The sequence below is a fragment of the Colletotrichum fructicola genome (assembly GCF_000319635.2).
Source record: "Colletotrichum fructicola Nara gc5 chromosome Unknown KSG_Nara_v1_contig01, whole genome shotgun sequence".
NCBI lineage: Eukaryota > Fungi > Ascomycota > Sordariomycetes > Glomerellales > Glomerellaceae > Colletotrichum > Colletotrichum fructicola.
In genome coordinates this window covers 9,170,804-9,192,078 of record NW_027094051.1, presented here as the reverse complement: position 1 = coordinate 9,192,078, position 21,275 = coordinate 9,170,804, and the positions used below count along the sequence as shown (strand labels likewise).

Here is a 21,275-nt window from a genome sequence, read left to right as displayed (position 1 = left end):
ATCAACGGCTGTCGGGCCCTGGGTTATTCCGATGGAGTGGGTCGGGACCAACAGGGCCCCGGACCTACCTGAGGTCCTCCCTTGGCTCTCCCTTGCCCATTAACGATGAATTTGCGCTGTCTGAGTTGCACATCTTGCTGTATACCACAAGCAAACATGCTTCCTGTTACCCTTTACAAATGTCTATATACTGACTGAGGCTTTGCGCGCATGTCTGCTCACTGGTGCCCTGATATACTCTTTATCTGGGACGATGGAGTTTGTGATAGTTTGTCCTATGGTTAGCTGGCCTTCTTGTTTTGCCCCTACTTGACGCGTTGGTCTCACTCTTAACGCGACATCATACACTAGTCCGCTTCCGGCCAGGGTCTTACTTCTCGCGGACAAACACGCCTAGACCAAACGCGTGGATAGCTAAGGCTATCCAACCCTCTTCTATCTCCTACGCGTCCCCCGTTTTCTCTACCCTCGATCTCCTCTTCCTCTATTCATCTGTTCATCTATCTATCGGTGAATATATTTATTGCTACTCCTACTGAGGCTGTTTATATGTATGGTGCTCCCTGTTGGCCAGCTCTATATGCTTATTGGGATTGGCGTTCTGTGCTCTATACTATCCTCCTCCTTCTAGGGATTTTGCTATCTTTCGAGCGATTCTATTCCTCCTCTTGGGAAAGACAGGACCGGGCTGAGTAGCAACTCATACAGGCTCTGGGAGAGCCATGCAGGTAGGCACATCTTCACTTGAGCGCCTGCGGGGGTTAGCAGTGGGACTGGCCTGCCTAGGTGTCACGGTCTATGGACCGATATGAAGCTTCGGCTAGACCCTCAGCTATGGAATACTTTGGAAGGTTACAGAATATCGTGGAAGGTTATGAGAACCTTGTCGGCCCTTACTCAATGGAAGCTTCTGGAAGAAGACTCACATGTATTTAAAGATGAGAAGGGCACCACTCTTTCCCAGAATGGTTCTTCTTTCCTCCAGCTTGGAATGCTCGTAGTAGTAGGCTAGACCAATGGCACCGACCTTGTCCTAGACCCTTACACTAGGCTGTTACGAGCGGGTCAGGGCAACCAACTGTGGCACAAAGCAAAAGCTTCGATAATGACAAATCCGTTGTCATTGTCCCCTGTTCTGTACTATATAGTTACGAGCCTACAGTGACCAACTGTAGCGGTCGTAACACCATGTCTCCCCTCCAAGAGGCATGTCCCTATGCCGAGGACCAAGCGGCAATAGTCGGGTATAACACAGGGAAACTCCAGGCTAGTGGGGCCCCAACCCACATCACAGCCTGCCCACGGTCGGGTCGCCCTACGTAGTGTGGGAGGCACAATCACACTACCGACGCAGCGTGCGGGAATTGAACCCACAACCCCTCTACGCGGGTTGGATTTGTCATTGTGTTACGAGCGGGTCAGGGCAACCAACTTGTTACGGTCAGCTATCCGACAGTAGGGTCTGCTAACAGAAGCTGGAGATTGAGACGTAATAACAGTACACTTGGTCGTGGTCTGGGTCATAGGTCGTAGGCTAACAGTAGATCAGATCTTCAGAGGCTAAGGTGATCAGTCTTAGATTCAACAAGTAATTCGCAGTGAAGGTAAGCTGAGAGTATCCTGAGGATGAATACTAAGTTGATTGCTGAAGAGCTATGGAAGTCTGACCATGAGCCAGGCTCAGGGTCATACTATATATATAAGTCTTATATGAACAGTTCTGCTTGTTCATGAGCGCTGTGCCCCTTGTCACTATGAGCGCTCATTCTAGAGTGGGATGAGCGCTCATTCTAGTCTCCACTGAGCGCTCATTGTGGGTCCCTTATCTATGCTCATTCCTTATCATCACGTGACCTATACCATAGTTCTTCCGTTCCTGAGTGAGTCCCTGTTGTTCCCGTGATCCTGCAGAGTACAAATGTCCTGTCCTAGCCGCCCGACGCCCGAGTGGGTCGCGGTTAACTGTTATCCATGCATAACGGGTCGTAACATCAGGTCCCCTCTCCAAAGGTCTTGTCCTCAAGACCCAACATAAGTAGGTCGTTGGTCCCAGGTTGGGGATCCGTCAATCGTGTTTCCTGATTTACTCATGATGCTGACACCATGTCAGGTCGCGTTCAAAAACCAAAGTCTTCTGGTGCCTCGACTCGTCGCCGTTTGTTCCGAATTCTTCGATTTATTAACGAGGGTATTGAAAACGAAATGCCTTGCTCGAATTGTCGCTCGCGTGGTGTGCGCTGTTTGCTTCTTCCGGATTCCGACATCTGCGGGACTTGTCATCGTCTTGCTATTCCTTGCGATGCTTCTGAGGATGCGATCTGTACTCGTGGGTTCTCTTGGCCGTGTCGCATAGTTCCTTACTGATTGTGGTGGGCAGTAAATCGTTTGGTGGCGGAGTCGGATCGTCTGGATCAGGCGGAAGTGGCGGAGGAGGCGAGGTTTCGTGAAAGGGCTGCTGCTTTGCAGCAAAAGGCGGAGGCTTATCAAAAAGCTCAGTCGGAACTGAACGAATCGCTAGCGAAGTTGGAGCGATTGCGGGAAGAGAAGCGAATGGTGTTTAGGAAAGGTAAAGCAGCTGTTGCTGAATCTTCGGAGGACGTGTCGGCTGCTACCTTGGAGGCACAGTCAACGGGAGCTTGGAGTGCTTCGAATGTGGATGCTTTGTTCGACTGGAATCCTGCTACTCCGAATTTTTTGTCGGGAGAGTCCTAGTTATTTTCTGGTGTTCCTAGGCGAATAAATGGTTTTCCTTGTCGTGGTCGATCTGCTTCTGTTGGTGGTTCGGTGAAGCGATGTGGGTGCTTGATTCGCTTATATCCAGCGTTCTTCTGGACTAGTATAACAGGTGCCGGTGTGACTTCTCGTTCTTGGTGTTGTTGCCAGTAGATCGTGAGTTCTTCTGCTGCGTTGGTGATGTTTTTGGCTGGTTCCCATGTGTTGTCTTCGTGTCCGTATCCTTTCCATTTGACGAGGTATCGATACCCTTCTGGCTCTTTGAGGTGGTCTATGATTCGTTCTACTTCGTATTCTGGTTCATTGTCTTCCACGATGATGAGGTCGTTCGTCCGTGATCCTTGTGGAGCTGGTTCGAGTAATGAGACATGGAATACTGGGTGACACTTCATGGTTTCCGGGAGTTCGAGTTCATAATTGACTGGTGAGATTACTCGTGAGATTTTGAAAGGTCCGAGTTTTTTGTAGTCGAGTTTGTCGTTTGGTCGTTTTGTTTTGATGTTTCGCCGTACGAGATAGGCGCTATCTCCCTCTTTCAAGGTTGGTCCCTCAATCCTTCGTTTGTTGCTGAATTTTGTCATTCTTTGTCGTACAAATTCGAGTTCTTTGCGTGTGTTTTCCTGGATATCCTTGATTTGCCGTACTGAGGCGACAGCCTTGATTGCAGTTGGGCCTGCTCGGCGTTCTCCATAGGCGGTAGGTTCAAATCCATAGTTGAGGTAGAAGGGGGATTCCTTGGTACTTTCTCCTACTGCGCTGTTGTAGGCGAACTGGGCTATTGGTAGCAGTACAACCCAATTGTCTTGGTTGTAGTTGACATAGGCGCGGAGGTAGGTTTCGAGGATCTGGTTGATTCGTTCTGTTTGTCCGTCGGTCTGCGGGTGGAATGCAGTGGACATTGATTGTTTGATGCCAAGGTGTGACATGATTGACTTCCAAAAGTTGGAGGTGAAGATCTTGTCTCTGTCTGACACAATTTCCTTGGGTGTTCCATGGTTGGCGATGATGTACTTAAGAAATGTGTAGGCACATTCTTCGGCGTTGCTTGCTTCTTTGTACGGGATGAAGTAGGCGTACTTCGTGAGTCGGTCCACAATGACAAGAACGCTGTCAAAGTGTGTTCCCGTAAGGGGTTCTCGAGACTTCGGTAGCTTGACGATGAAGTCGAGGGATATGGATTGCCAGGCGGTTTGCGGCACAGGCAAAGGTTGTAGCATACCATAAGGTTGGTGTCTAGCGGGTTTGCTTTTGAGGCAGACCTCACAATCCTTAATTGCTTTTGCCACACGTTCTCTAGTGACCTTTTCTCCATATTGTTGTCGTAGTCGTTTCCAGGTTTTGGTGATTCCTTGGTGACCGTGTGCGGGGCGAGCATGAAATTCCATGATAGCTTCGTCGTCTAGCTCGCTAGTCAGGCTAGTACTAGATCGTCCAGCCATCATCAAGAGTTTGGTTGCTGGCACGAGGTCTCCGTCGTTGTTTCCTTTGAGAATCACCTGGGTTTCTTCAGGTACCGGGACGTTGTAGTCCGGCCTTCGGCTAAGAGCGTCGGCTCTGCCATTGTCTGATCCTTTGCGGTGGATGATTCGGAAGTTGAATTCTGATAAGAATTCCGACCATCTAATCTGTCTTTTATTCAACACTTTCGAAGTCGTGAAGTGTGAAAGGTTCTTGTGATCTGAATACACAAGTACTTCGTGGGTGGTTCCCGAGAGCTCGGGTCTCCATTCCTTAAAGGCTTCAATGATTGCCATGAGTTCCTTATCGTGGATCTGATAGTTGAGTTCGGGTCCGTGGAGCTTGCGAGAGAAGAAGGCGCACGGATGTAGTCGTCCTTCTGAGTCCCGTTGAGATAGTTGCGCCCCGATCGCATAGTCGGATGCGTCGGGTTCTACTTCGAACTGTTTTGTCGGGTCTGGGATGACCAAGACGGGTTCACTGGCGATGAGGTCCTTGATCTTCTGGAATGCTGTTCGTTGTGGTTCTTCCCATGTAAAGGGCGTGTCTTTGCGGCTGAGGTTTGTGAGGGCCGCGTTGATCTTGCCATAGTCTTTGATGAATTTGCGGTAGAAGTTGACGAAACCTAGGAATCCTTGGACTTCCTTGAGGTTGTTGGGTACCGGCCATTCCTTGATGGCTTTGACTTTGTTTTCTGACATGCAGACTTTGCCGGGAGTAATGGTAAATCCGAGGTATTCCACTTTTTGTGTGTGAAATTCGCTCTTCTCAGGTTCGACCAACAGCTTGGCTTCTTGGAGGGCTTGTAAGACGTGGTGTACGTCTTCTTTGTGTTTTTCAAGTGTTGGCGAGAAGATGAGAATGTCGTCGAGATAGACTACTACACAAATGTCGACGTACTTGCGTAGGACTTGGTTGATCATGTTCTGAAAAGTCGCAGGGGCGTTGGTAAGGCCGAAGGGCATGACGAGGTATTCGAAATGTCCTTTTCGTGTCCTGAAGGCGGTCTTCCATTCTTCACCTTGCTTCATTCTGATCAGGTTGTAGGCTCCTTTGAGGTCGAGAGCTGTAAACCAGTTGGCTCCGTGGAGGAGTCGTCTCATTTCGTCGATGAGGGGTAACGGGTATCGGTTTTTGATCGTCATCTCGTTGAGCATACGGTAATCGACGCATAATCGTAATTTTCCGTTCTTTTTGGGTACGAACAGGATTGGGCTTCCTGCTGGTGACGTTGAGGGTCTGATGTATCCCTTCTTGAGGTTTTCTTCAAGGTATTGGTCTAGGGCTTCCATCTCTGTCTGGTTGAGTCCGTAGATTTTGTTGAAGCGTGGTTCCTTCCCTTTTTTGAGGGGTATTTCGTGGTCGAAGCTGGTGTGTTCGGGCAGTCCGGTTTCTAATTCGGCTGCAAAGAGTTTCTCGTAAACTCTGTATTCTTCTGGGATAGACAGAAGTGGATCATTCTTTTGTTCGAGATCCGTCGTTGTCAATGGTTGTGACGTGGCTTCTTTTGCCTTGAGGTAGCAGATGTATCGTTTTGCTGTTTCTTGCTGTATCGGCTCGTTTGAGGCCTGGTTTTGACAGGGCTGCTCAGGGACTGAGTCGTCGTGGTCCCAATGGAGTTGGCCTTTGCTCCAATCTATCCGTGGGTTACTTGTTCGTAGCCAGGGTAATCCTAGCACTATGTCGTATGTTCCTAGATCGGCAATGTCGAATTGGATTCTTTCTTTTCGATTCAGGTAGCTCATCTCGAGGGGCGCAGTCTCATTGTAGATGGTACCTCCTTCGTACTTGAATTCTTCTCCTTCTGCCGTGTGTAACTGATAGGGTCGCTCTTTTCCTCCCCATTGTACTTCTAGCCTATTGATGGCTCGAGGGGCGATGTAATTAGCTTCAGCTCCGCTGTCAATCAGCGCGAGTGTTGTTTGTTCGTTGATGGTGACTTCGAGTTCTATGTTGTTCTTGTGTCCTTGTGACATTTGGTGGATGAACCTTTTCCTTGTTGCCTGTCGTGGTTCTTCGTCGGTAGGCGAGTCTAGTTTTTTGACTGCCCTGAGTGTCCTGGGTAGGTAATTTGCTTTCCTTCTCGTCGTGCCTTCGTGAGGCTGTTCTCGCGGATCTTGATCTGCGGGGGTCTTGGTCCGTTCTTCATGACTCTCCATGCGCGTGCTTTTTCTTGGTAGTGTACTTGGCACTCGTCTTGTTGGCGTTCGTCCCACTTCATGTTGTGGTCATGTTGGCATCTCATAGGAAACTGGGGGCTGGGTCTGAAGACTGCGAGGTGGTCTTCGAACAGTACCATGGTCCATCCGATCATGGCGGATGTCGAGTAAATCTCGCGGATGGGCTCGTCGTTGTGTCTTCTGGGGTAGAATTGGTAGTCGTGCTTTTCTCCCATGTGTTCTTTGCATTTGTCGTGGAAACACTGAGACCAGAAGAGGGTTCGGTGAAGTCGGTGGTTGCTTCTTAGTGCGGGATGGTCTTCCGTGCGTAGCTGAGGGGTGCAATCCCGGTCTCGTTGGGTTGCCGAGGTGCCGTAAAAGTGGCGTTGTTGCTTGTCTTGAAGCATGTCGATTTCCTGGTACTTCAGGAGTTGCTTAATTCTGTCTTCCTGGTCGTCCGGTTCTTCTTCAGAGCTAGAGTCGTCCACACTGGGGGTGAACCCATAGGTGATCTCTGTCTGAGCACGTTGTCGGGCAACATCGCGAGGTTCGTCCGAGTCATAGGATGAGCTTTCGCCTTCTCCAAAAGTCCAGTTGCTGGTCATACTGAGAAGTTGTTGTTCTGTCAGAGGATCATGCTGATGTTCTGGTTCTTCCTCTGATTCTTGTTGGCGTAGACGCGTTTGTCGGGCATCTTCATGTGAGGTGATTGGTTCTAGTCGCTGGATTCGTAGCATCTCGTTGAGTTGTTCAACTGGCTTTCTGGCGACTCTGCTGTTGCTGGAATGCATCATTGCCAGGGTTCTGGGGCGAGTATCCGGGGCACTCATGTCGTATCCGGATCGTCCAGGGTTGCTGTCCCTTGGGTAGTGTCCTGACATTTCTTTGTCTTCGAGGTGGATTCGGCAGTCATCGTCGTAGCATCCGGTCCAAGATTGGGATGCATGTGAGGCTTTTGCAATCGTGTTGACTTGTCGAGGTCGTTCGGCTACTGGTTTCCAGGGAAGTTTCTTGGGTTGTCTGCAGTCTTTGGCGATGTGGCCTTGCTTGTTGCAGTTGTAGCACTTGGGGTTCCAAGGCTTCCTGTCGTTGGGTTTAGTCATCATGCTGAGATCCATGGGTCCGCTGTGTTGTCCGTAAGCGGTGCTTTGTCGATTGTTGTTCCAGTTGCTGCGGGGTCTGTTGTCGTTCCGCTGGTTGTTGAACTTGTGCTGGGGTTGCCACTGGTACTTGCGTCCCGTGTTGGGTCCTTGTCGTTTTTCGCCCTTTTCTTTGCGTCGTTCGAATAGCCTGTTGTCGATCTTGATTGCGAGGTCGGCATACTGAAGGAAGTCTTCGGGGCGATCGATCTTGACGATTTCGTCCTTGACTTCGTCTTTAAGTCCCTGATAGAACATGAAGATCTTGGTTTCCTCGGTGAGGTCGAGCTGAATGCTGAGCTGTCTGAACATGGCGGCGTACTCCTTGGTTGACTTAGTCTGTCGCAGTTGTGCGAGATCTCTTTCAGCTTGTCGCTTTTCATCGGGGTCCTGGAAGAGAGATCGTAGGGCATCTTCGAATCCCTGAAAACTGCTGTAGATGTCTCGGGTCTCAGTGGAGCACTCGTCCAGGGTTTCGTACTTGAGGAATTCTTCCTGGATGGGTTCAAACCATTTGAGGGCTCGTCCTCGTAGGTAAGTGGCGGCATGGACGACTTTCTCGGTTTGACTGGTGAAGTCTCCATGGTGGAAGTTTTGGTAGTTCTTGACTTGGATCAGGAATGACTTGAGTTGTCCAGGGGTGCCGTCATAGGTGATCGGGGCGCTGAGCTTGAGTTTCTGTCGTCCTCCAGTGGGGGTAGTGACGATGTTGGCAGCGGCCCGAAGGGTGTTGACTTCGTTCTGTAGTTCCTGTATGAGAGGGTTGCTGCCTTGTCCTCCTAGGCGAGCGATTCCGTTTTCGAGGTCCGTAAGTCTCTGGGGTCCGTTGCCGAGCTCCTGGATCATCTGTTTGAGGCCCTGGAGTTCGTTGGCGGTTTCGTTGTACATGGCCTGGACCTTAGCAATGTCGTCGTCTCCTTTCTTGACTCGGGCTCGAAGCTTGTCGTAGGTTTCCTTTTTGAGGGTGACTTCGTCGTCCGAGTCCACTGCCATCGGAGCTCCCTCGAGTTCCTCAGCCAGGCTCTTGACAGGCTGTTTGGAGGAAGAAGAGCTTCCCGGAGTGGGTGACTTGGCGGAGGCGCGTGAAGACATTCTTGTCTGTACTGTTAGTAGGTTTCAATGGTCAACTTACTGAACAGGAGCAATCAAAGTGTTACGGTCAGCTATCCGACAGTAGGGTCTGCTAACAGAAGCTGGGGATTGAGACGTAATAACAGTACACTTGGTCGTGGTCTGGGTCGCAGGTGGTAGGCTGTAGTAGATCGGTCTTCAGAGGCTAAGGTGATCAGTCTTAGGCTCAACAAGTAAGTCGCAGTGAAGGTAAGCTGAGAGTATCCGTGAGGATGAATACTAAGTTGATTGCTGAAGAGCTATGGAAGTCTGACCATGAGCCAGGCTCAGGGTCATACTATATACAAGTCTAATTCCGAACATGTTCCTTTGTACCTTGGGTCGATCTGGATCATTCTGATCCAGAATGATCGTTCGGCCCCCAAGTCGTGTTGGATCATATTGATCCAATATGATCGTTATCTTATCGTCACGTGACTTGGACCATAGTTCTTCCGTTTACCGAGTGAGTCCCTGTTGTTCCCGTGATCCTGCAGTACAAATGTCCTGTCCTAGCCGCCCGCTGCCTAAGTGGGTTGGTTATCTGTTATTCCTGCATATCGGGTCGTAACAATGAGCTGGTTGATGCCCCTAAGGGCATAGCATAGCACTAGTTCCTCTATCAACCTCGCTAGCCTAGCTCACTACCGCTGCTACTACTATCTATCAATCTAACTATCCAGTTTAATACCTTGTGTACCTATATATTGTTACGACCGCTACAGTTAGTTCCTATAGGCTCGTGACTATATAGTGCAGAACAGGGGATAATAACAACAGATTAGTCATTACCAAAGCCTTTGCTTTATGCCACAGTTGGTTGCCCTGACCCACTCGTAACATATATATGTTGCTTCATTGAAATGTGAATAAAAATATCCCGTTTTTTTCGTTTTGCCTAACCCTACCCTGCCCCGATGTTACGACCCGACAGGCATGACACGTTGGAACAGCCCCGCCTGGCATCTCGGCGGCTAACGCAGAACATATGTACGCAGTAACACAGGTGTAACCAGGAACCATCGGGAAAGGAAGAACTATGGTACAGGTCACGTGACTTCGGGAACAGCACGGATACAGGGCAAAGATGGATATGTTGGATATGTCCGCTATCCCAGCTATCCATGGATATGTTGGATAGCACGGATATCCTACATAGCCACCACAAGAGATACTGTGCAGAACTTGTATATAGTATGACCTGAGCCTGGCTCATGGTCAGACTTCCATAGCTCTTCAGCAATCAACTTAGTATTGATCCTCACGGATACTCTCAGCTTACCTTCACTGCGAATTACTTGTTGAGTCTAAGACTGATCACCTTAGCCTCTGAAGACCGATCTACTACAGCCTACAACCTACGACCCAGACCACGACCAAGTGTACTGTTATTACGTCTCAATCCCCAGCTTCTGTTAGCAGACCCTACTTGTTACGAGCGGGTCAGGGCAACCAACTGTGGCACAAAGCAAAAGCTTCGATAATGACAAATCCGTTGTCATTGTCCCCTGTTCTGCACTATATAGTTACGAGCCTACAGTGACCAACTGCAGCGGTCGTAACACTACTGTCGGATAGCTGACCGTAACACCCGACCCGTGCCGTCGGGCCACGCTACTAGCTCTAGCTAGCTAGGCGAGCTGGCTTTAGATTAAGTAGCTATTATCAGGAGTTTTGTTATAAGCACAAGATCTCCATTCTTGTCTGGTTTGAGAATGAGTTTTGCTATCCGGGCGGATACCCCACTCTTTATCTGGATGCGGCCAATACGATAAGCGCTACGGCGAAACCTCGGAGACGCCGGAAAATGGCATGTTACGTAATCATTCGACTTTTTGTTAATTAGGATTTTTATCGCGGCAATCGACAGATCCCGGCGAGCCTGGTTTTTGACTTTTTAGCAAAAGAGCTATTAGGACTGCTGCGTTCGTCGGCTATGCTACTCTACACATATTTTTTCGTTGGCAAGTTGGCAGAAAAAATTCGGGCTGCGCGCGACGTTGAAGTCGGAGGCGGCGCCGACCGATCGCATTGATCTGATTGGTCGAACAAGTGGGGTATCCGCCCGGATAGCCAGAAGTATCCGCCCGGATAGCAAAACTCAAAGAAAAAGATACGATCAAGCAGAAAAAGAAGAAATAACAAGTAACGAACGAGATAACACTCCCCAGCGATATCGTCTTCTGAAATTTAACACCAAGACTCAGGTCTGATATTCTGGCCGGGATGAGATGAGTTTCACAGATGTGGTTGAGGATGAAAATGTCGCCTCACTGACCTTGATCGACCCACCACGCCCAAACAACGGCTCGGACTGCCTGCCAGACAGGTTTTACGTTTCACGAACCACCACCATTCTGCTGATGATGCAAGGGTCCTGTCAGCGTATTACCCCCATTTAATCACACATTCGTGGCAGTCGATGGTCAATCAAAATTATCATTGACGACTATTCATAATGCAAGTCGACGCCACCCCTACCTACTCAACCACTCACCCCAATGCAGTAAACGTACTGGGGCCATATCTAGGTGCTACAGTTTTCCCCGTTGGCACCAAGCACCGTATTCAAGCACCGTATTCCACTGATAAAACAAAGATAACTCGATGCCGGCATCATTCGCCAACTTCCAGCACCCATCGCCGCTCAAAGCCTCCACGAAGTTATTGCAGTTGGCAGCGATACCCGCCTGCGTTGCCATCGGCTTAGCTGGGTCCGCTCCCTTTGTTGTCGTTGGGGCCGGCGAAGACGTTGAGCCAATGCCGATGCAGTATGAATATGTCGGCCTCGGGACGGCCGAGGTCGTAGTGGCTGCGGGCGGGGCGCTCGTGGTCGTTGGGCTCCCCTCGCCGTTGACGCCGACGCAGTAATAGTAGTCCCGCCACACCTTCGTGTCGCAGAACTCGCCGCTGGCGCCGAGGACGGGGTTGAGCTCGAAGAGGCGGGATTGCTCCACGCCCGCATCGTTTGCAATCTTCCAGCAGTTGGCGCCGGCGTTTGCGAGGACGTAGCGCGTACAGTCGGCAGCTAAGCCCTCCTGGAGCAGCCAGGGGTCAATGGTGATCGATGGGTTGTCGATAATTTCAAGGGTCGGCGTACTGCCTGGGCCACCGCGGACGGGGCCTTCAGAGCTATCGGGGAGGGATTCGATCGCTGGGGGGATCCAGGAGCCGCCGGGGCGACTGTTTACCCGTTAGTCTCTGGTCATGAGGGATGAATCTGACGGGAGGGCCTACGATATGCAGACGTACTGGTCTGGGACGAGATAGTCGCAGGCGCCAAGTATGTTTGGGTTCCAGGCTGCTAGCTGGGCTCCGTTGACGGGGTCTGTCGCATTGGAGACAGCAGTGGCGATGGATTCGCTGGGGATATTGTGTAAGCTGAAGGTTCGTTTCTACTAAAGGGATAAAATAGGAGACTCATCTCACCAAGTCTGGCCCTCGTGCACGCGGAGGAGCTGGCAGGGCTCAGGACCACACACCTCTCCCGACTCAACCCAGCACGCAGAGTTGCCCGTCGCAACAAGGACAGATCCCGTTGCCACGCCGTTATACAGCGCGACGTCGTTACAAGCTTCGAAGTCGTCGCTTTTTGTCGTTACCAGCACGTCGAGGATGTTCTCCTCGGCATAACAAGCCAGCTCGGTGGGATCCCCGGGCAGGTTTGTCTCCGTGACGGTGCCCGGCCCAACTCCATACGTCGGCGTGGGAATGTCGGCCGTCGGATAGGCGGGCAACTTGCGCGTTGAGATGTCGGCGACCAGCGTCGTCTGACAGACGTTTTGGATGTCCTGGAACTGCTCGACGAGGTAGTCGGAGTGGTCCTCGTCGGGGAGGAATTCAGACTCGATGCGGGTATGTAGAAGTTTCAGGAAACACTCAGAACACAGCAGGTCATCGTCGTAAAGGTTAGCCATGCGACTATTCTCGGCTGTCACATTACCCGGGTTCGAGCACCAGGGGTCGGCTGGAGCAGCAGCCCGTCCAATCCTGCGACTCGACAAAGCACCACTCGTCGGCTGAGGATCGAGTGCACGCGAGCTCGAGACCCTCGGCGAAGCGGCCGGAGAGAGTATCTGCCTCAACGTAGCTGCGGCCGGAGCGGAGCCATTCGCCAACGCATGCGTCGGCAACATCCTCCTTCCACTGCCGGCTAGAGGCGAGGCAGCTCTCGGTGCAGAGCTGAGTGGTGTTCTCGGCGGTCCACCAGACGCTGTCTGCATTGACGGTCCATTGGTAGAGGTCCTGGTTGCAGTCCACAGTTGCGTTTCTTGGGATGCAGGTTAGCTAGGCGCCTTGTCAGTGTTGTACGTTGGTGCGGGCTTACAATGCAGTGACGCAAGTCGCCGTGATATTGAGGACATTGGAGAGCCCTTCGGTATCGACAAGAGGCCATAAGACAAAGGCAGAGGAACATGGGACCAACGACAAGGCTGCGCTCATGGAGATCTTTCTAAAGAGCGACATGACTGTGAATCGGTCCAAGGTAGAGCCAGACAGCCCGAGGACGAAAGATGAAGATTCAAGATTGTGAAAGTGGTTGTGGGAGAGGGCAAAGAGAAAGAAAAGCTTCAAGCCTAACGTTGAAGGATGGCCTCAACTGATATCGCATGGCTTCATGTGTCCGAGTCCCTCTTGCTCGAGGATCAAGTGAGCGAGTGTCGGCCATCGCCAGAGTTGGATCCTGGCTGGGATCATGTTCACTGTCAAGTCCCCGTCAAAAAAGACCGTGTCCAGTTCGATTCAAGAAAACGAAGCGCCGTGTGCCAAGATGCAAGGTACGCCCGGATTGATCGAGTTGGGCCCGCTGATGTGAACCGTATGTAACGCCACGGCGGCAAGGGTGCAACCCTCGCCGTTGCCGCAGACCCCCTGAAGGGTACCTGAGTGGCGTAGGGAGAGGGCTTTACTCTGCCCTACCGGTCCAATGGGCTGTTTAACTGGTTGCCCGCAGCTGAGCGTCTTACGGATGTCAGTCATCACAGAGGTCCAAGCAAAACAAATGGTGATCAAGAACTATGTCTCTATTGCTATGGGCAGGCATGCTAGTCTAATGCAGGTCTAGTGACTCGAATATCACAAAACTGAAAACGTTACGCCTGACATCGCAAGTTTCGTTGCGCTGAGATCTTCCTCTCAGCCGAGGGTCTCTTGTTCAGGCTCGGCGGATCTGCCGACATCGATGGCCAACGCGGTGACGTGAGCAAGTCTTTGGCAACGCTTGTCAGGCTGATACAGAAACCCTCCAAAACACGCTTCAGTGCATCACCATTTTCGTCATAACAGGCATCGCAAACCTTGGCATTGCTGTCGGCATTCATCCCAACCTCAGCCTCACTAATACCCTTCTTGCAAGCATTCATAGCCGCATGTAACCTTTCGATGGGCTTTCTGTGCAGCCTCTGGATCAACGCCTCGCTCTCGTCCAGCAGGGTTGAGGATGAGGCAGAGGCGCCCTTCGTGCCAGCAGCCATTAGAAAACGCTTGGACCCGTCTTTCAGGGCCTTGAAAGCGTTTCTGAGTGACGCCTGGGTGTTTGAAATGGTTTCTCTCAACTCCGAGGCACTCTTATCAGTGCCGAAGTCCGATAAACTGCATATCAAGCCGTCCAGGCCGTCGGCGAATACGAGCAAGGAATCCTCGTACGCGTATGTGGGTACTGATCCACGGCCTGCGTCAAAAGCAGTGTTGTTGGTGAGCGCGTTTTGCATTCTCACCAGGGCTTTGAAGAGTTTTGCCGTAGTCGTTTGCCTGCCAAGTTCCGTGGTAGCTGTAGACAGACGCCCGATTGCGTGCCTCTCGAGATAGCCTCTGATTTCCTGGGCATGAGGGCCGCCGTGTGTTTCAGCAAACCGTTCGTCTGCAATGGTGCCTGCTGACTCAAGAAGCGTTTTCGGGCCGCCAGGATGAAATGCCAGGAAGGGTGTCATGTCGTATACTGTTCCGCCGATGGCGATCCAGCATGATTTGACAGAGTTATGGGCTGCAAGTTTGGAGAGGCTGATAATGGGACCTTTAGGACCACTTGACGAGGCCGAACGGCATGCGGTGGGTGAGCAGGAGGGTGTTGAGCGGTTTGGTTTTTTGACCATGGTGAAGAGGTCTTGGTGCAACTGATTCCAATGCGGGGGAGGTGAAGGTATGTGAACAGGGCTGCCATCGTCGGGTCCGTAATTTGCTTGTTGTAGTTGGGGGCCTTCTTGATGCTGCTGCTGCTGCTGTGGCAACTGACCCAGTCCAAGAGTATTCATCACCGTAACCCCAAAGTCAGAGCTACCGCAGACAAAGACATGACCTTTTTTCTCCTTCACAAGACGCTGGATAAAGTCTCGATAGTCTGTCAAATGACGCGTCACACGTCGGCCCCCTTGGGGGAGCTTTGTCCAGATGCCGCCACGGATCTTCAGATGAGACTCTTGGCTGAGAGCCAAGACTATGGTCAGTGGCAGCCTACTGGTAAGTTCCTCCAGGCTGTCGAGTGAACAGGGGACGTGGCGAAGTGTTTTGGCAGCCACCACGAGGAGCAGCTCTCCCTCCCCGGCGCTTTCGTTTTGGGTATCATCGAGGCGCTGTTTCTTTGTCGCGCGGTCGTGCAGAAAGCCAACCAAGGGGCCGATACCCACACCCTGGCCAACAAGAACAAGCGGCACGGCTAGGTCGCGGGGCTGGCGGAATCGGGGAGAAGGCCAAGGCCGAAGGCGCAGATGTGTGCCTGGCTCAGCGCTGCTGAGGAACGAGGATACTAGCCCCTCGGGCGAGTGTTGAGCGACTGTCAGAATGATGGTCATGCCTCCTGCTCCTCCTACAGAATCCATCGCTGCACCGGACACGTTTGGGATGACACGGGCGATGGAGTAGAACCTCGGCTCGCCATCATCATCGGTCTCGCCTGACGACGTATCATGATCTTCTGGGCAAGGTGAGCCTCGCAACCGTCGATGGTGTGAGGATGCTCTGTTCAGCGTCTTTCTCTTTCTCGGCGGCCAGATTTGGACTCGATCACCTGGCTCGAGCGGCAAAGTTGCATCCAACTTCACGGCCACCACCACGCTTCCGCGATAGACGCTGTGCGACTGCACATGCGCATCCTGCCATAGGGGGCGACCGCCCAGTCGTGAAACCATGCCCTTCTTCATCTGCATGCTAAGCATGGCCTCGGGGCGCATCTTTGGTTTTCCATCTTTCATGGCTTTGTCTTGGTCGCCGCTCTTGACGCCGCTGCTGGTCGAATGTCGCCCCGTATTCAGGGTTACGCCCGTGATGCCAACGGCCTTGACGCGGTGCCGTTCGAGAAACCAGACGTACAATTGCAAAAGCCCATCCCAGGCCGCGGAGAGATGTTTGTACTGCGCCTGCTCTTCGGAGGGAACATGTTCTAGCTGGGCACGGGCAGCGGCGACGTAATCTCTGACGCTTCCGGCGTCATCCCCAAGGGCATCCAAGAAGGCGCGAATATTGGTCGGTAGCGTGGCCCGTCGGTCGCTCTGCATCCCTCTCAAATCACCCTTGACCTGTTGGCGACCGATAAAGACGTCCAGCGCATGGAATAGCGGTGCATCGACGCCACTGTTTCCCAACTCTCCGGACGTCACCGCGCGACCCATAGCGGGATAGGTCTTTATCCAGACGACAGGGTCAAAGTTCGCAGTATCGCGTGGAGTCATGGCGTCGAAGACGTGGGCGCACTTTACGATACATGCCGCCACGCTCTCTAGACACCGCGCGACTTGGTCGGGCTGGTTGGCTAGCACGCTATTCTGCGCGAGCGCCATCGACGATAGCGCGGGCGCAAAAACGCCCTCCATCCTGCCCTGGAGCCCCGAAGAGAGCCGCTCCTCGGGCAGGCCAAAGTAGGTACTCTTCAGACTGAAGTACTTGTCGCCCACAGCGTTGTTCAGAACATCATCAGCGGGCACCTGCCGTAGAGAGTCAGCTATGGTTCTTTGTGTGGGTGGTGTGTTTGGAGGACATGGATCCGTACATACCCGACCAGTCATGCTTCTACCCAATCGTTCGCAAACCCTCTCCCACGTAGCAAGGATATGGCGCGGGACCAGAGACTGTCCGTCTTTTCCCTTGCCTTGTTCCTCACCAAACATGTACGCGTGGGCCAGCGCGCTCAGAATTAGCGCCGCCCGAGCCAGGTGACGCGGTTCCAAGTCATCCCATGCATCTATGACTCTTTCCGCACGATTGCCCAGGGCGTCGACAGCTTCACGCACTCGTCCCGCTCTGAGTAGCAGGGGCAGATTTCCATGAACCGCCTCCCATGGCTCCAGGGACACTGGCAGGCGTTGACCTGAGCGTATGGGGGAGGCCTTGCTACTAGCGGTGCGGCTTTGAGTTGATTCTCGACCTCCCAGAAACCCTCTGGTGCGGTTAAAACATCCATCAAGGCCAGGGCCGAACTGGAGTGTTCGTGTTCCGGCTGGGAGTGACCCTTGGCTTCGGAGATTGAACTCAGCCATTGATGAGGCTCCAGATAGCTCAGTTGCCAAAGAAGCCTGGGCAAGCAGGAAGCTGGCCTTTGAAATAGGGCAGTTGATGATTGTCGAGGAGGTTGTGTTCATGGGATGTAGTGTCTTCACCGGAGTAATTGGTGGCGTCAAGACGCCTTCAGCTGACAGTTGGGGAACAGTGAGGGACCTTGAGGGCAGAGGCGATGGCGACCTCAAGCCCATGTCCACATCCTCTTGTGGACTCTTCAAAGAAGGAGGGGTTCTGGGTGGGGTCGGAGGCAAAGACGGCGACGGCGGATAGTGAAAGGCAGACATGGCAGTGAATGGAGCTACCAGAGCTACCAAAAAACAAAGTAGGAATTAATTTTGTTAGAAGAAGGTAAATAGGCAGGCTGTGGCAACGCTTTCAGATAGCTGAGGATGATGAGTTGGCTTCGTTATTCGTAAAGATCATGTATCCAATGACTTGGTTCTGACAGCTTCGGGTCTTCATGGACTTTGCAGGGACGATGTGTTTACATCTATATGTATGACGCTGGCACGGCAGGAAAGGCATTGTTTTCCAACTTCTCGGTGTAGTATGCGCATTCCAGCGCGTCGAACTTTGTGTCCCACGTAATCCCAACTGGAAAATAACCTCATAGGCATTTTCGCACTTTTGTTCCAATTTGGAAATGTTCTGTATTAGATGATGTCCCCATCGGACCGGCACAAACAAATGACGCCGTTGTCCGGTTAACCCTGGCAAATCTGGGTCGGTAGTTCCCCGGCGGCCAGCCACCGTCCGAACATCCACTTACTTCATGGCCAGGTTAGGTGTGCACGGCGATCATGCTCGTGCACGATGGATGTTCCCTGTCATCAACGCCATGGTTCCAGAGACCTGGTAGTAATCCGAAAGGTTAAAAAAGAAGGAAAAAACAAAACGAACACGATCGTTCCGCTGGATATACGTCGTCCGAGCGCTGACACGTTACGCCTTGGCCCTTGGCAAAAGCCTTTTCTCCGAACTTTGACCTGCGCAAGGCACAGGTCGAGGCAGGTCTAAAGACCCACCAAGATGCCGTCTTGACGTAACGAGTCGGCGCACCTACTAATAACTAGTTCTGCCCGGCACTCGCAACTGAGAGTAATTAAGCCACTTCATGCAGACGGGAAGAGGTATCAGTTCAGGAAGTTGCGTGAGAAAGCTTCCAGGGCCCTTGGTCAACCAAGGAAGAAGACCGAAAGCACTCACCCCAATGCCCGAACAGCTGTCGGCTTCCTCGGCCTTGTGATTGACGGCACTTTCGGCGTCGGACTCCGGCAGCCTCCCCGTGCCATAGTTTACTTATGTCGGGGAAATCCTATTCCATTTCGCTTTCGCCTTGCTTGCGTCATAATTCTGCCGTCATCAGGCGAACTTGTGATTACCATTGTCATGTCCACGACCTTGAACAGAGACGACTGACTCTCTTCATCTTCTTCTCTCGTACTCGCCTTACCGTACGGAGAATAACTAACACGTGGAGGAACAGCAACAAGCAGCAACCAAGAGTGAGAACATACCCAGCACCTCGATCTAGGATCCACCAACGCGGACAAAATGATTCTTGGCATACCTTTCAACATTCACATGTCCAACCTGCCGGACCTTCCGAAGCTCCTTTGGACCATCGGTCTGGCCATCTTCGGAGTTTTCGTGTTACGCACCATCTACTACCTGACCCTCCATCCCCTGGCGGGATACCCAGGCCCTCTGCTCGGACGCGTAACCACCGTTTACTCACTTTGGCACCGCGGCAATGGCTCCAACCACAGCTGGCTACTATTCCTGCACAAAAGGTACGGTCACATTGTCCGCATCGGCCCCAATGAGCTGAGTTACACCCACCCGGATGCTTGGCACGACATCTATGCCAAGGCGGGAGGTGGGGGTGACATACCCAAGGACTTTGTCGGACTGGGGCCGGACATGGCGGCGCCCGAGAAGGGCATCGTGCGTGCCGACGATACCAACCACCAGCGGCAGCGGCGGATTTTCTCGCATGCCTTTTCCGATCGTGCCGTGCTCAAGCAGGAGAGCCTCGTCCAGGGCCATGTCCACAACTTGATGGGCAAGCTAGCCGATGAGGATGCCGAGCCTGCTTCTTCTCGTGGCCGCGTGGATCTCGTGACCTGGCTAAGTTACCTGGCCTTTGACATCATGGGCGACCTTATGTATGGCGAGCCTCTCGGCATGCTCGATAACGACCAGTCTGCTCGCCAGTGGGTTCGCGACACGTACTCGACCATCAAGACGGTTACGGTCGGCATGGCAATGATGGGTTGGCACCCACCCCTGGGCCCGCTGCTCCTCAGATCTATCTGGGGAAGCAGTGGTAAGCGCCGCGCCCGGCACAATCGCTTCTCCATGGATCGCGTTGATAAGCGCCTGGACCGCGGCGACGACTCAGGTAGCGACATCTGGTCGATGATTATGCAAAGCAGCGGCGATGAGAAGCGACCAGGCATCTCGCGCGCCGAGATGTATTCCAATGCTGCAACGTTCATGATCGGTGGGACCGAGACTACCACGGCTGCCACGTCAGCCCTGAGCTACCTGCTGCTCACTCACCCGACCAAGATGGCCACGCTGCGCGCTGAGCTCGATACTGCCATCAAGGATCCGCAGGAAGACATTACATTCACCAATCTGCGAAAGCTGCCGTATCTTAACGCGTGCATTGAGGAAGCCATGCGTCTCTATCCACCTGCGCCAACGCCTATGCCGCGCATGATACCCCAAGGGGGACGTGTCGTCTGCGAACGCTACGTGCCGGCGGGTACACGCGTTGACATTCCGCTGTATGCCATTGCGCATCATCCAGACAATTTTGTTGATCCAGAGGAATTTGTACCGGAGCGGTGGTTGAGCGACGACGACCGGCCCGCCAAGTATACTGATGATCGGAAAAATTGTGTCAAGGTGTTTTCCGCGGGCCCAAGAGATTGTATTGGCAAGAAGTGAGTTAAATTCTCGTGTCTATTCTTTATTCTTAGGTGTCTTGTCCCTCTGTGTGAGGAGCCGTGATTACTGACTACATTTGACGCAGCCTTGCATATCCCGAGATGAGGCTCATCATAACCAGCCTGCTGTACAACTTCGATCTTGAGCTGGCTGACCCCCACTTCAAGTGGTTGGATCAGAATAGTTATGGGATTTGGGACAAGCATCCGCTTTGGGTGAAGTTAGTCACTCGTCAATTTCAACAGGGTCACTAAATGGCCAATGTAAACGTCGAAGAAGGTCCCGTGAAGCAATTCAATTGATCTACGTTATTTGATTTGAATTAAACAATTTTGACTACCGGAAGTGTGATTTCTTGGTTCGACCTACGAACGATAAAATCTGCACGACAGCAGCACTAAGTGCTTGCATGCACATCCACCGGCCCCTGAGCGCAGACCACGCGCTCTCTATTGCGCAGGGACGTTCAACTGATCCGGTCGTTGTGGCACCTCGATAGTGTTATTGTTTTTACTTGTGATTTTCAAGTAGCATAAAGTGGGTAAAAGGATGTTGAAATAAGGTAAATCGCCATCTCTTACCACGATAGGTTTAGCGCACCATTGAGTTTATGCTGTCATCTTAGCGTTCCTCAAGAGCATCCGGTAGACCGGTTACTTCATCAGGCTGCATGACGACAGATTCCCAGGTCTCCCGACAGATTCCCATGTCAGGGCAGTCTCTCTCAGCGCCCTACACCCTCTTTTCTTCCCACCTAACCTCCGGGAATCTCCGGGCAAATTCAAATAGACTTTACGACGCGTTGATACGAACCCGAAAGTTTTATGCGGCCACACTTTGTTTTTGTTTTTCCGTTTTGTCTCTTTTAGGGTGTCGGGGAGTTCTTTTGACAGACGGGCCGGACTTTCAATTGACATACTCGCATTCATTGACGTCTTGTCAACTTAAAGACGCCTTGACTTCAACCAATTCCCTTTTTTACCATTTCGGGGTTAGTTTCATCTGATCACCGATGATGGGCAACGGAGCGGGAGCCTCGAGGGGAATTCTCTTCGCCGACATTCATGCCTGGTTACCATATAGATTACATCTGCAATTTCATTGCGATTCATGTTCTATTGCACTGGATGTTTACAGCACTTGATCACACTTGATGAGCACTAACAAGATGTGGTAAAAGTGGCTGCGTCTTGCGTCTTTGAGTCATTTCACATTCTGAAGGTCGACA

General features: G+C 52.1%; 6 protein-coding genes across 6 annotated transcripts; 2 read left to right on the top strand and 4 right to left on the bottom strand.

Annotated features, from left to right (window-relative positions):
* Nucleotides 1–1,918: 1,918 nt before the first annotated feature.
* CGGC5_v002644 (uncharacterized protein) lies at nucleotides 1,919–2,712 on the top strand (the record flags this gene model as incomplete). Its single annotated transcript, XM_066151005.1, has 4 exons — nucleotides 1,919–1,957; nucleotides 2,011–2,035; nucleotides 2,111–2,326; nucleotides 2,378–2,712. 4 exons carry the CDS (start codon nucleotides 1,919–1,921, stop codon nucleotides 2,710–2,712), a joined length of 615 nt encoding a protein of 204 aa, XP_066009775.1.
* Nucleotides 2,713–2,833: 121 nt separating this feature from the next.
* Nucleotides 2,834–6,167, bottom strand: Tf2-9-0 (Transposon Tf2-9 polyprotein; the record flags this gene model as incomplete). The annotated part of the gene is made up of 2 exons (XM_066151004.1): nucleotides 2,834–3,004; nucleotides 3,327–6,167. The coding sequence occupies 2 exons, from the start codon at nucleotides 6,165–6,167 to the stop codon at nucleotides 2,834–2,836; spliced, it is 3,012 nt and encodes a 1,003-aa protein (XP_066009770.1).
* Nucleotides 6,168–6,223: 56 nt separating this feature from the next.
* Nucleotides 6,224–8,581, bottom strand: CGGC5_v002642 (Retrotransposon-derived protein PEG10; the record flags this gene model as incomplete). The annotated part of the gene is made up of 1 exon (XM_066151003.1): nucleotides 6,224–8,581. The coding sequence occupies one exon, from the start codon at nucleotides 8,579–8,581 to the stop codon at nucleotides 6,224–6,226; it is 2,358 nt and encodes a 785-aa protein (XP_066009771.1).
* A 2,552-nt stretch (nucleotides 8,582–11,133) lies between these two features.
* Nucleotides 11,134–13,066, bottom strand: CGGC5_v002641 (LysM domain-containing protein; the record flags this gene model as incomplete). The annotated part of the gene is made up of 5 exons (XM_032027974.1): nucleotides 11,134–11,782; nucleotides 11,852–11,962; nucleotides 12,029–12,520; nucleotides 12,609–12,869; nucleotides 12,927–13,066. 5 exons carry the CDS (start codon nucleotides 13,064–13,066, stop codon nucleotides 11,134–11,136), a joined length of 1,653 nt encoding a protein of 550 aa, XP_031875704.1.
* Nucleotides 13,067–13,692: 626 nt separating this feature from the next.
* Nucleotides 13,693–16,698, bottom strand: apf12 (Cytochrome b5-like reductase apf12; the record flags this gene model as incomplete). The annotated part of the gene is made up of 2 exons (XM_032027975.1): nucleotides 13,693–16,515; nucleotides 16,585–16,698. The coding sequence occupies 2 exons, from the start codon at nucleotides 16,696–16,698 to the stop codon at nucleotides 13,693–13,695; spliced, it is 2,937 nt and encodes a 978-aa protein (XP_031875702.1).
* A 1,945-nt stretch (nucleotides 16,699–18,643) lies between these two features.
* On the top strand, nucleotides 18,644–20,301 carry avnA-1 (Averantin hydroxylase; the record flags this gene model as incomplete). Its single annotated transcript, XM_032027976.2, has 2 exons — nucleotides 18,644–20,043; nucleotides 20,133–20,301. The coding sequence occupies 2 exons, from the start codon at nucleotides 18,644–18,646 to the stop codon at nucleotides 20,299–20,301; spliced, it is 1,569 nt and encodes a 522-aa protein (XP_031875697.2).
* Nucleotides 20,302–21,275: the final 974 nt, after the last annotated feature.